The sequence below is a fragment of the Archocentrus centrarchus genome, chromosome 21, assembly GCF_007364275.1.
Source record: "Archocentrus centrarchus isolate MPI-CPG fArcCen1 chromosome 21, fArcCen1, whole genome shotgun sequence".
NCBI classification, from domain to species: Eukaryota; Metazoa; Chordata; class Actinopteri; order Cichliformes; family Cichlidae; genus Archocentrus; species Archocentrus centrarchus.
This window is the reverse complement of record NC_044366.1, coordinates 35196363-35210292: the sequence shown is the minus strand read 5'-3', so window position 1 is coordinate 35210292 and position 13930 is coordinate 35196363. Positions and strand designations below refer to the sequence as shown.

The following is a 13930-nucleotide window of genomic DNA, read 5'->3' as shown; positions in this document are numbered from 1 at the left end:
ACAATCCTGCTGTGCCCTACCTCTGGCAGTGTGCAACAATGTTTCCAAGAGCAGGCAGCACAGTGCCGCCTGCCACATCCACGTCCCACGGCTCCACATGGTGTCACTCGGGGTGTTTTTAAACGTTTTGTGAAATACCAGGTTTGTCAGGAGCGAATGCCGCTGCGTTACTCTCCCATCGGAGCGCTCCCCGGAATAAGTCCAGCAGATCCGCGCAAATCAAAACAGCGCAGCTTGTTTACACCATTTCACATCCACTGACACGCGGGTTTTCGGTACATAACAGTGAAGGATCGGCGTGGGATGAGGGACAGCATTTCCATTGTCTTAAAGTGTGAGAGCCTGCGTCCTGTAAGTCTGTTCTCTCCACTCTGCAGCCTTCCACGTCTACTTTACTCTCAGCTGACAACTGCTCTCCAACTTCTCCGTGGACTTCATTGCATCTCTCCCTCCAAATCTGCGCAAAGATAAACTGAAAGAGGAAATAAACACGTCCCCAAAAAAGGTGAACAGAAACTGCGCTCCACTGTGATTTTCCTCTAGATTTGAGCGAGCGTCGCTTTCTCGGTTCGCGTCCAGCTGGAATCTCCGCCCACTCCCTGCCGTGGATTACTTTTAACCCTCTCGCTGCCTTTGTGCTCGATCATGTAGGGACACCTAGCGGTGATTCCACAGACCGGTGTTGTGCCAAAACGTGATTGTCTGCCAAAACAATGATTTCCGGTATTTAGCAAAATTTTAAGGAACTAACATCCCAAAAAAACTCAGCATCTTCAGTTTCTCTTTAGCCAGTGTTTAGCAGCCCTTTTGAAATTTTTGGCCAACACTAATGTTGTCAGTCAGCACTGCGCCCAGTCTGCCTCACTTTTTGTCCTTTGTACCAGTAAAACCTTGATTAAAATAACTTTAAAGCCTTTCAGCTCTTCATCACACCATCTTTGAATTAGACAGTCCAAAATAAATGCGCCATCATCAGCCACCAGTGCGAAGTGTTTCCCTTTACACATCACTTCTGTGTACTGTAGCAGTTGTGCTTTTTGACATGCAGCTGACAGACGAAAGTGACAACAGTGGTCTCACTGGGATCAGAAATACTCTGGTTTAGGCAAAGGTGCTGCCAGGATACGGGATATTTTCCTCACATTCCTTTGCACTTGGAGCAGCTAACTCACTTCTGCTCTCACATGCAGCTGTGACAGATCCTGTTAGAACATTTCAGGGCTGTTTCACGTCTGCTCTCATCAGCTGAAAAAAAAAAAAAAGAGCGCTAAAACTATTCCAGAATTGAACTTTATGGGATTATTTTTCAACACCAAAGACAGAACTTCCAGAATTAAAAACCATCTTAATGACTTTGTCCCAAAATAAGGTTTTATCATTAAATAGTGCTTCAAATATCTCCTAGTAAATGCAATTAGTGTTGCGAAGACGGCTGCACAGCATTGAGACTTACAATCAGGACTTTGCCAATAAGGATTCCAGCCAGTAGATATGCAGTAAAACAAAAGAGGATAAGACATTTTTCAAAGAATGCTTTTTTATTGACAGAACACACACAAACCTCTGCATATGTAACTATATGCAACCTTCAAGTTCTTTAACAAAAACATTTGAAACTAACGTAACTGCCAAATAACAGAAGTACTGACCTGCACATAACTCATTTCACAGTAACGCTTAAAGATCCATAAATTCTATTCCTACAGCAGGCTGCCTATCTGCTTTCTGATTAATTGCTTCCTCTACTCTTGAAAAACAATAAGTTGCAATGAAAACTTTGAGCGGCTGTCACACAGTAAATCTGAACCTGCTGATGGCTGCTTCTTCATAAATGCTTAGCAGTCTGAGGCCCGGTCAGAAGGTCAGAGATCATCTCCCAGATGGCTCTGAGGGGCAGGTGGCAGAGGACGCCATGGTGCTTCACCCTCAGTGCCATCAGAGCATCCACAATCCTCTGTCTCCCAATCGCTGGGTGGAGCTGCGTCACATGGTGCCATAGTATAGCACATAGCACAAAGCTTCCCTTTGCTGTGGGTGAGACACACACCACCTGCCTGCTCCTGATGTTGGGCCTGATAGATGGCTGAAGTATCAGCTGTACAGAACTGAGCAACACACTGCATATGATTACACTCAAAACAAATTAAACATTTTATTCCAAGAATTTCAGTTTTTTCCTCAATGTTATTTTTCTATCAGTACCATCTGTAGTGAAAACTGCTGATGAATTTCCTAAATGCACACTTAGATCGTTTTAAGACGCCTAATGTAAGATGGAGGGCTTGTCTCCTCACATGGCTCTCAGTGCTGCCTCAGTCCATCTTGGAGGTTTGTGGTTTGGCAGCGTCCTGCGAGGAGTCGGGTTTACGGGCCGAGGCCTGGCTGCTGCTCCCGGTTCCACTGATGTGCTCCAAACGTAAAGTGCAACCTTGCATTCGGCAGCCATTCAGCTCTCTCACTGCGGCATCGGCAGACTGGGGGCCACTCAGCATAACTACGGCAAATCTGGGAGAGGACAGCAAGCGAGACGAGCTGTTACAGTTTTGTATATTTGGGAGGCATTAGAACATGCTGCTAAATACAAAGTTACACCTAAAACTTTGCAGCCATTTCACAGGGACAGAGTTGTAGTATTTTTAAACCTGGCCTGTATTTTCACACAGTTTTGAGGCTAAATTCTAAATCTCATGGAGCAGCCGCATGAATACAGATGCCTTTATACAAATCTGACAGATGACACACACACAAAAAAAAAAAAAAAACCTGATGCTGTGAGAACAAACAGACCTGCTGCAGACAGAGTGGATTCTTAAAGTAATGTGTTGACAGAAGGACACGTGAAAAAGTGTATAATGCTTTGATAATGTTGGACTTAGCAAACGTACGGGTTTGCTTCGATGGAATTAAAATCGTTCATGCTCATGACGGGACTCATTCCAGATATTTTGGTCTCCATTAACACTTTATACCCAAAAACTCAGGCAAATAAGTTCCAGGTATTAAAAATAGTAATTTTGTTTAAGAAACTCTAAATAGTGGGAGAAAGGTAACGTCACAGTGGGTGTGTGTTCAAAGAGCAGCGCCTCACCTCAAATCCTGTAAAACAGAGATGCTGACTGCAGAGGGAAGGTATTTCTCAAACAGCAGCATCACTGCGCTCTGAAAAAGACAGTTTCAGTTGCAGACTATACTGCCCTCTGCTGGCAACAACAGTACAATACAATGGTTTCACATGAATAAACAATGAATCTTAAATGATGCTGCTTTGACTGTAACTGTGTGAGCACCAGAAATGTACAGGTTCACCTCTGTGACATTGATGGGCAGGTTGGAAACACACAGCACTGAGCTCTCAACCTCCTCGCTGGCTGATTCTGGGGTTAAAAAAACCAAACTGTACCAGCAGCTACTCAAAAGAATTTAAATTCTCCACATTCTCAGTTACTATTCACAGCCCTCTTACCATAAACAGTATCTACTGTCACCAGTGTGGAGTCCTGTGTAACTGCAGCAGCTACTGCATCTCCTGGGATCTCCAGGTCCTCCTCAGCGTCGTACCATTTCTCCCCTGTTTTGACCTCTTGGCGCGCAGATGCTGTCCATAAAAAGAAATCCACAAGTATTATTAATATAGTACAGATGCTTTTGCTTCTGCTTGTGTGTGTGCGCTATGGTAAGAACCTCCATCTTGAGGGAAAAGGGTGGCAGCTTTCCTTGAACTGCCAATTTCCTTTGTGACCCCTTTTTCCTCTTCCTGACCAACCTGAGAAAGCAAAGAGACAAAAAGTGGACTTGTTCACAGCAGTGAGGGCTAAATGGAGACATGGATTTTAAAAAAAGCAGCAATAAACAAACCTGGAGGACCTCTCTGCTCTGATTATCTGGACATCCACCACCACCATCTCCACCTGGTGTATTCAGCTTCTGTGGTTCCTGGGAGCTCCTTTGGATCAGAGAACACATCCGTCATCACATGGAAAGAAGAAAGGCCTGTTCTTCTCAACAACTGAACCTTAATAACAGACAACTACGGCTGTGTGTGTGTGTGTGTGTGTGTGTGTAACATACCTAGATGAGACTTCTCCCAACACTTCACAAATTATCTAAATAGGAAGACAGATATTTTTTTCCCAGCTGTAGTTAAAATTCATAAAATATCCAAATTTGCAGATGTTTGAAGTATTAATCACATTTGATTTGTAGAGAACATTTTATTTTCTCTCAGACCACAAAGTTCTGCATCACTTGCTCAGCAGTACTCAAGCGTAAAGTAACGAGGCTGTCTGTGTCACTCAGAGAAACAAGACTTTTGAGGTAAGTTAAGCTCTGAGCCAAAGCTCACTGAGGCTTAGGGCTTGCTTTTTTTTAGGGAACGTCAGGGAGTTTCTGTCTTTCTCGTTTCCATTTCTCTCTCTTAGCTCAGATATGCTATAGCACATTTTGTGCCATCCAAATTTCTAAAATACGCTGAAAATGCAAAATCGACTGTTTTCCCGGTCAGTACTGAGACTGATTACTTTATGTGCTTACATTATGCACCTGAAGAAAAAAGGTCGAAAGCTCTTTAAACATAATTCAACTAAAATAAATAAATAATCATAATATACCCATGAAAGTGCAGACAAAGGTGACTGAGGCTCAGGAAGCTCCAGAGTTTAGACCTGCTTTGAAAGCACAGGGAGAGCGCACCCCCACAGGCAGACTGCAATCCACAGAGAGCGCACTGAAGACAACCGACACTGACCCACAACCCCCTCCACACAAGTTCCTACAGGGCCGCTCAATTATAGCGGAAATGACAACTGAAATTATTTTAGTTAGTAACTGTAATCTTGATTATTTAACATTATTTAATAATCATTACCTTAAACATTGTGCCTGCATTTAAAATTAAAAAGAAGAATCAGGTCTCATGGAGTCATCAATATGCACAGAGGAGGTCATGAGAGAGGTACAACTCTGTCATGGTTTGGAGATCCATTGATAGAACTGATAGAATTTGAAATACAGGAAAGTATAGTCAGACTTTGATCCACCACGCAGTACCATCTGAATAGCATCTGATTGACAATGGCTTCATTTTTCAGCACGACGATGATCCTAAACACACTGCCAATGCAGTAAAAGCATACCTGGATAGCAAAGCACTCCATGATTGGCCTCCCCAGAGCCGGGACCTCTACATTACTGAAGCAGTGTGGGATCATCTCGACAGAGAATGGAACAACATCCAAAGAAGAGCTTTGAATGTCCTTCAAGAAGCCTGGAGAACTATTCCTGAAGACTGCTTAAAGAAATTATAAGAAAGCTGCCTCAGAGTTCAGGCTGTGCTGAAGAATAAAAGGTGGTCGTATCAAATATTGACGTTCGAGCTTAGAATAGTCCAAACACTGTTTTGCACATGTTTCAATAAATTGTTGCACCCATTTTTGAACCAAATGTAAAGTCTTCTTGCCTGAGTGAATTTGTGCTTTTAGAGAAAGGGCACTGCAGAAAAGGAAAAGAGTGCAGTGGATGTCCAACACAAGAAAAACAGGAGCAGCGCTGCAAAAAATGACTGTAATTACCATTTTTTCTCCATCCTGTTTTCATATCTGCTGGACACTGAAATAGTTGAAATTAAAATCCAATTCATCACCTAGCTGGCAGGTGTTTTTACCTGTGCAGGGATGTAATTTCCTCCAGTGACGATCTCCCCAGAGTCAACAGACAACGGCTTTAGTTGCTGCAGGGGAACTCCTGCCTGGATCTTACTCTTCATCTCATTATATTCCAGCTCCAGTTTTTGGAGAACACTTATAATGTTTGGAGGAGGGTCTTTTCCCCTACAGTCAGAGAAGGAACACAAACTGGTGTCTCATGTGGGGTGTCTGATATTAAAATGAGAGTACAGGCATAAACACAGATTGTAACCTGGAGTGTACTTACACTGAGGTGAGCTGGTTTCCCTCAGCACAGGTGTAGTAGAGTCTCCAGCAGTGCTGTTTACATACGCTATACTGCAGGGCCAGGAGGGCTAGCTCTGCTTGCTTAACACGCTCCATACACTCACACTCTCCTCTCAACTTACAGCCAACACTGGGGAAAAGAAGACAAAAGAAAAACTTTTCCTCTTACAACTGCAACCAGGAACCAGACTATAAACATGTTGACTGCAGAGCTGCATGCAAGCACCTTTTTGTTTTCTCTTTTCGCTCTTTGACTTCTTGCGCTTTTTTCAGTTTGCTTAATTCCTGAAATGTTAAAAAAAACAAAAAACAGTTCAAACATGTTTTGCTGGAGCTGCTATTAATGAGAGTTCTTTGGGTTCAGAGCTTACCTTGGCGATATAATCCAGATCTGCCATATGTACTTCAGTGTTGATGTGTTTATCAGCTGTTTCCAGGTCCTCAGTTTGGGTGAACACTGACGGGCACAGCACCAGCTCAGTGCCGATCATCGCATCACAGGTGGAGACGCAGGGCAAAGGGGAGGTGTGCTTCTCTGCAGTCTTCACCTTGGTGGCAGACTGATAGGACTCCTCAGTGCCGGCTGCCAGTGTGTCACCACTATTAGTGGTGACCGGACAGGACTGAGCTCTGCTGTGTTGTGCTTGCAGAGTGTTCCTGGCCAGATAGATGAGGATGCTCTTATCGTCCTCCATCAGGCTATGGAAGGTGTCACTCTCATTTTCAAAGCTTAAGAGGGTGCCATCATCTGCAGTGTATTTGGTACCATGCACATCCTTATCCTGACACACATGCTTTGTGGCATTTTCCTCAGCTTGGACCAGTGCTAGCTCCACTGCCTGGACAATACTTCTGTCATTGTATGCTGGGCCAACCATCTGATTACTGTCAATGCTGTTGCACTCTGAGGGCGACTCTCTGGTAGCCATAGACCAATCAGACCTAGAACGTCAAACAATGTTATTTATATTCTCTCAGACTAACAGGTAGTGCTGTTACAGAAACTAAATTCTTTTGAAAATAGATATATGCTACAAATTTCAGGAAGCTTAATTTTCACATTTCTTTCTGATGTCTAACATAATTACTTCCCTCTGATGGGGTAGTTTAAATCCACAGTCAGTTTGAAGTAGATGGCAGTAGGCCAATGGCCTACTGCCATCTACTAATAATCCATCAGCCTTTTTAAGAAGAGAAGAGAAGAGAAGAGAAGACAATAAATCTTATGAAGCCTGTTTATTCCCACTTAAATGGTGCCACATTTGTAAGGAAAATGCATCTGCAGGTTGAGCAGCAGAGCTGCGTATGTGGGCTGCACCCATGAAAAACTTGCCAAATCTTCTCTGCCAGTGCCAAACTGCTTAAGTTTACATATACACACAAATACACTTTGCACTGAATTCTGAGCATACCATCCAAACATTGCAGCAGAAATCAAGATTGAGACCAGGCAACATTTTTCCAGTCTTCTATTGTCTAATTTTGTTGAGCCTGTGTGAACTGTAGCCTTGGTTTCCTGTTCTTATCTGAAAGGGACGGCACTCGCTGTCATCTCCTGCTGCTGTAGGTTCAACATGTTGTGAACATGCTCTTCTGCATACCTCCGCTGGGTTACTGTTGTTTTTGCATCAGCTTGAAGCAGTCTGGCCATTCTCCTCTAACCTCAAAAAGGCATTTTCACTGCTGCTCACTGGATATTTTCTCTTATTCAGATGGTTGTGTGGGAAAGATCACAGTAGATCAGGAGTTTCTGAAACACCCAGACCAGCCTGTCCGACACCAACAACCATGCCACACTCAAAGCCACTTAAATCACCTTTCTTCCCCGTCCTGATGCTCAGTTTGAACTTCAGGTCATCTTGACTGTGTCTACATGCCTAAATGCACCGTGTTGCTGCCATGTGATTGATTAAATAGATATTTGTTTTAATGAGCAGCTGAACACATTTACCCAACAAAGCTGCTTGTGAGTATGTGCTGACATAACATTAAGAGAGCAGAACTAACCTCTCCCTTGGTCAGCATAATTTACTATTTACAACCACTGGGGTTATGCAGAAAAAAAAAAAAATGCATGAACTATTATGCTTGCTATAAGATGCATACTCACTGTGATGGGCTGAAGTCTGCACTTTGGCCTTGTGGCACTGAAATCTGGCTTCTGGGCTTAAGCTTTCCCCTCTGTCTACATTGCTCCAGCTCCATGTCCAGAGAGAAGCTCGCCAGGCCTGCTGGATCCTCACACACAGCTGCACTGCTTCCCGTCTGCCCTGAATGTCTTTGTTCATTCAGCTGGGACAGTGGCAGTCCCTTTAAAATAATAACCATTTATCTTTTTTTGCCAAAACTACAACTTGGACTACACAAACCTAAGCTCTTTAGCACTTACAGGTCTGTAGCATGCCTTCAGATGATTTGTTTCTTGTGTGCCGGGGCTACTGGAGCCTGTATGGAAGCCATCAGGCACGTGTGCCTCCTGCCCACACAGCTCTTCTTGTTGCCTGTTCATGTTGCTGTTACAGCCAACCAAAGTTACCTTCTCCCTCTCACTACTAGGGAGTATATCCAAGTCCAGATGAATATTGGGTGTTTCTTGAATAAAGAGCAAACAAATGGAACTGTTAAAACATAAAGGTATGTCTTGAATGAAAGTTGGTTTAGAGAAATCAGTCTGCTCACACAACAAAGCTCAATAAATTAGCAGAGTTTGAGACAAGAAACAAGCCTTGTTCTAGACTAAGACACTAAAACATGCTGTAAAATTTATTTGCATTGCAATTTTTGTCTTTTATTGCAATCACTGTTTGAAAAGCTCAGTGGAATATCGCCAACCACAAGACCACAGGGATGACCAGAAAATTCAAGGACTGATTAAAACCCCAAAACAATACCCAATTTAAAAGTGAACAATCTGCCCTTTAGGGTCATCTTTTTGTGCTATTCAGGCCTACTTTCAGCATGACTACCATTTTTAAGATCACCCTGTGAAGCTCCTGTTTGGTCCATTTGCACTCATAGTATTTGCAAGTTCACGTCCCTGTGTGGGTTTCCTTTGGGTTCTTCCCACAATCCAAAGGCATGCACGTGACATCTTTGGTTCTTTGCAATGGATGTGAGGTAAATAAAATGCTTCAACTGCATGAATTGACCATGACCACTGAGAGCTTTGTGAACTAAAAGTGATTTTAAAGGTAATTCTGCATTGAACTGTGAGCCAATAAAGTGACTTCAGCACTGAAATGTAAAAGACGGGTATATTACCACATATGTCCGTCTCTGCTCCTGCAGTTACAGATCTGAGAAGAGAATGAGTTTTACCAACAAATCACTATGAAATGACAGAACTTGTTTGATGTGTCTTCACAGTGACACATACGCTTGCTGGTCAGCTGTCGTGGCAGGCTGGGTGGCACCGGTGCTATCTGTAAATTAAAACAATAATTTTAGTCTGAGTACACCCAAATCAAGATTTTCATACTTTGACATACTTACACTTCACATAAAGATGATGCCTGTTTATTTCTAAGGCAGGATGTCTTTCTAGGTACTGAAAAAGGCCTCCTTCATCTAGGGAAAAGAAAAATATGGTAATAATGTAACTACATTCACTTTCAACCCATAAAGATGTGCCTACCCCGAACAAAAATGCTGAGAGAAAACAGGCTGTTAGGATAATAACCATTCTAACAGTTACTTAATTTGTTCATTAATGTGACAACTCTAGATGATATTTTTCTGTTGCACATCTGGTAGGAGTTTTCATGTTCTCATATCTGTATGGGTCTCTTGAAGTCCTCAGAAGAACTTCGGGGATGTTAAGTAAATTGGTGTTTGCCATAACATAAAACCTGTTATGTATCATGTTGCTGTGATGACAAGAGCTATCAAAGTTTTGTATTTTCGTTTGTTCCCATTTTCATATTTTTATTTAGTAATTTATAATAAATGTACAATTTTAATTTGATATGATTTGACAGGGGACTCATCTCTGCGCTTGTCCTGCTAGACCCTCAGTGCAACATTCAATACTGCTGATGACAATATTTTATTACAGCGATCAGAACACACCATAGGTGTTAAAGAAAATGCACTGCAGTGGTTTGAATCATATCTATTCCATAGACCCCAATTTGTTCATGTAAATGGGGGAGTCTTCTCCACACACTAAGGTTAGTCAGTTCTCAGAAACGTGGTATCTAATCACATATTTACTCTAGATGGCATGCACATTAAACAAATGCAGGACTGCTTTCTTTCATCTGCACATTATTATCTCTAAAATTAGAAACTTCCTGTCTCAGAATGATGCTGAAAAACTAGTTCATTCATTCATTCCTTCTAGACTACTGTAATTCATTATTAATCAGGTAACTCTAAAAGCTGATCCAAAACGCTGCAGCGAGAGTACTGACAGGGACTAGAAAGAGAGCATATTTTCCCTGTATTAGTTTCTCTTCATTGGTTCCCTGTTAAATCCAGAATTGCATAGAAAGTCCTTCTCCTCACATAAAGGGTATTGAAATATTCAGGCCACATCGTATTTTAAAGACCTCACAGTACCATATTAGCCCAACAGAGCATTTTGCTCTCAGACTGCAGGTTTAGTTGTGGTTCCTGGAGTTTCTAAAAGTAGAATGGGAGGCAGTTTCCTTTCTTCTGGGAAATGTCACGCTGATGCCAGAGGAGAATAGTCAGACTGCTTTGCGCTGATAGGTACGCAACAGTAACTCAAACAGCTACTTATTAGATGAATTTTGATTTCTGCTCTAACAAGAGTCTCGCGTGTGTACTCCAAAGCCTCGGACTTGTTGTGTTGACTAACTTGATCAAACTAAGACTTAAAAGAGATTTACTCAATATGTGCATTTGTTATTTTTTTCAGTGATTTTAGTTTCCAAAAATATTTTTTGGTGATTTTACTGATGATTTTATACTTGAGGTTCTCATGATCAAGTGACCATTCAAACTAGTGGTAGGCCTCTCCTCCTACACATTTGGCACTGCCGAGTGGCAAGTCTGACCTCCAGAAGGACCAGAAGGAAGTTACTTTTAAATTAAGAAGGTTGCTCAGGTGTTGTGAACTTTCAAAGATTTTTTTTAAACCCGCAGGTGAAGTCTGAACCTTACATTACTTTATTAAAATCTATTTGTTATGAAGTTGTTTCCTATACAAAGCACTTTGTAAAGTGGGTTTCAGAAAACTGCTCTACAAATTAAGACCATTAATCATACATAGTACTGTGCAAAAGTCTTGAGCCACACATCTCACACACAACAAATGTGACAATAATAATAAAAAGAGGTTGTGGGATCAGATTCGCAGTAAAACAAAATTGCTCATAAAAAAGAACAACTTAATTGCCCCACATGATTAGCATAAGTCTGTTTAAAGGGCTAAATCATGGCAACCAAGAAATTCTCCTTCACATCTTTCTTGACCTCATGATGTTATTCACTGAGGAAGAAATATCAGGAAGAGGCAGGTCACATTTTTCCCTCTTCAACCACAACTTCATGTCTGATATGGTATAAAATAAATCTCGTAGTTGCAGCTTTCATAAACCATTAAGTCCCAGCATGTTGTACATGCACAGACTGGTGCTGGTTAGGGAGGGTGAGTTAGGACTGCTGCAGTGGGAGTACTGACACTTACCCTGTATGAGCTTCCTGTCCTCCGGTGACAAACACAGATACCAGCCCAGCAGCCTGCGGTCAGTTAAGGTGAGGTACGTATAAGAAGCCACCAAATCATATACAGACCTGTCAAATGCAGAAGCACATGTCTTGGTTTTTTGTTCACGGACATTTAGCGGGACATAGACAAAACTTGCAGTTGCATACCTGTCCAGAAAGAATCTCCTGCTCTCCCCTGCTGGTGCAGAGACCGACGTTAGCACAGATAATGGTAAACTAATCAGATGTAGCTACTGATGTCTAGGTTGCTGTACAGAAATAGCAACTGAGTGAAGGCGACTGGAATATCAAAGTGAGTACCGAATGACTGGAATGTTCCAGGTCATAAACTGGGAGTACTTTTAACCGCTACGTTGGACTTACGTGGAGTGGGTCTTTTAATTGCCGGATTGTGAAAACCACTTGACATCGACACGTCCGCAGAGTAACTAGTACTATATGAAGACCTGTGAGCGGGCACCTCAGATAGAAACGTGCCTGAGAAGTCCTGCGATGATGCGTGAGAAACAGTTTGACGGTGAAAGTCTTCAGGAGGCCTCCAACCGTAAAGAACAGGCCACGACGTCCACCAAGCGTCCGCTGGGTTAAACATTGTGACTAAGAAATGGCGTGAAGTACACACACGAAAGCAATCAAGGATAACGTCAGCTTTAACTAAAGCAAATGTTTATCTGTTAGCATTTGGAATGCTGATTTCTTTTTTTAAATTCAGGAAATAAAATAATCACATAATCTTCTTCCAGTTGGCGATGTTAGCTTGCTCAGTTATAGTGACGTTATCCGAGGCTGTCCATGGTCTTTTGATTAATATAGCGCGGTCACGCCAGCCGCCGCTTAAATTGTCTTGCGCTTAATTAACTCTGTTTAATTAAGCTGGTGGAGTGTTAATTTTGATTTAGTCATAGTCTTTTGACGAAAATGTAGTTTAGTTTTAGTCATAATTTAGTCATCTGAATAGTTTTAGTTTTAGTCGACTAATTAGCGTAAGAATATAGTCGACTAAATCTACAGTTGATTCAGTCAACTAAAATATAAAGGTTGTAAATGCTTTTTCTTAAGTCCCCTTGAATTAGTCAATATACACACACGAAATTAAACATTTATTAAAAGTTATGGAATATTATTAATGCTTGAAAGACCAGTACACACACAAACATATTGAACAAACATCTTTAGTTACCTGACCTTGTTTATTGAGCATAACAATAAAATACTGATGAGTAGGCCTGCTCTGCCTGAAAAATATATTGCATTGTTCATAATAAATTGCACATTGTATTCTTTATAAAACTGAGTACCATAAAAGCAGCAGTGCCATTAGTGCAAAAATAAACACCAAACATAACAAAACAGCTAATCTATTAATAATTAAGTAAGACGTCAAAGGGAAAATGTGTCCATAGATCGGCTCTTCTGTATGAGGGACTGTTAGGGACATTATTACTGAAACGCTCTCACACACACTACTGGAAACCAATAGGATTCCGTGTGAACAGGAAGTCGTCTGAAGGACAAAAAAAAAAGTAGCACATACTTCTGTCTCCCTGCTGACATTGTCTACATAACTTAGTTCTATCAGAAGTAACAATTCACTTGCTAGTTTAGAGCAAATTTGTACAACTGTGCGTTTGACTGGATGTTTTCCTAACTTGTCCCGCCGTATCACAAAATTAAATAAATTCTGATTGGATGATCTCCCCGCCAAGTATTTTCGTCTCGTTTTCATTCGTTGACGAAAGTGTCAATTAATTTCATCATTGTTTTGATCCTTTTAGGTCAGGGATCCTTTAAGTCAGTCCTCGAGGTCCGGTGTCCTGCAGGTTTTAGATGTGTCTCTGCTTCAACACACCTGAGTCAAATCTAGAAGTCATTAGCAGGACTCTGGAGAACTTCACTGCATACTGAGGAGGCAATTCAGCCATTTGATTCAGGTGTGTTGGATCAGGGACACATCTAAAACCTGCAGGACACCGGACCTCGAGGCCTGGATTTGAGGATCCCTGTTTTAGGTAGTTTTTTAGTTATCGTCTCGTTTTCGTCATGAAAAAAGGGTCGTTGACGAAAAAAATTTGATGAAAATAGTTTGTCAACGAAATTAACACTGCTCCAATGGGAACAGTTCTCAATGACATTTTAGCCTAGGTTAACCTGGGCTGTTGCTGTTGCTGTCCTTCACACACGTAGCTAATTATATAGACAAGTGCCAGACTGGTGTCATCTTGGTGTCTGTATTCAGTATGTCTGATGGAAGGTGGAGATGGTGGTTTTTCAAATAACTGTCAACATTA

At 41.7% G+C, this 13930-nt stretch overlaps 2 protein-coding genes across 3 annotated transcripts in view; both read right to left on the bottom strand.

Moving 5' to 3' along the window:
- The window catches only part of itgb5 (integrin, beta 5), a 51821-nt gene extending 51248 nt beyond the window's left edge, over positions 1-573 (bottom strand). Inside the window, exon 1 of the mRNA XM_030757542.1 lies at positions 21-573. Within this exon, the coding sequence (XP_030613402.1) occupies positions 21-99 (79 nt within the window). The 5' untranslated portion in view covers positions 100-573. The remainder of the gene's footprint in view (positions 1-20) is intronic.
- Positions 574-1560: 987 nt separating this feature from the next.
- On the bottom strand, positions 1561-12430 carry rbm44 (RNA binding motif protein 44). 2 transcript variants are annotated; one of them, XM_030757541.1, is made up of 20 exons: positions 12371-12413; positions 12006-12239; positions 11790-11817; positions 11602-11708; positions 9441-9515; positions 9325-9370; positions 9210-9244; positions 8338-8540; positions 8059-8258; positions 6320-6890; positions 6175-6233; positions 5929-6078; positions 5660-5825; positions 4069-4103; positions 3856-3943; positions 3682-3763; positions 3464-3595; positions 3307-3374; positions 3089-3159; positions 1561-2505 (listed from the first exon to the last, which is right to left on the bottom strand). In XM_030757541.1, the coding sequence occupies exons 2-20, from the start codon at positions 12232-12234 to the stop codon at positions 2313-2315; spliced, it is 2538 nt and encodes an 845-aa protein (XP_030613401.1). In that variant the 5' UTR covers positions 12235-12239; positions 12371-12413; the 3' UTR covers positions 1561-2312. The 2 variants fall into 2 exon arrangements, with proteins under 2 accessions (XP_030613401.1, XP_030613400.1); XM_030757540.1 differs by having other exon boundaries at positions 12006-12430.
- Between the last annotated feature and the right edge of the window lie 1500 nt (positions 12431-13930).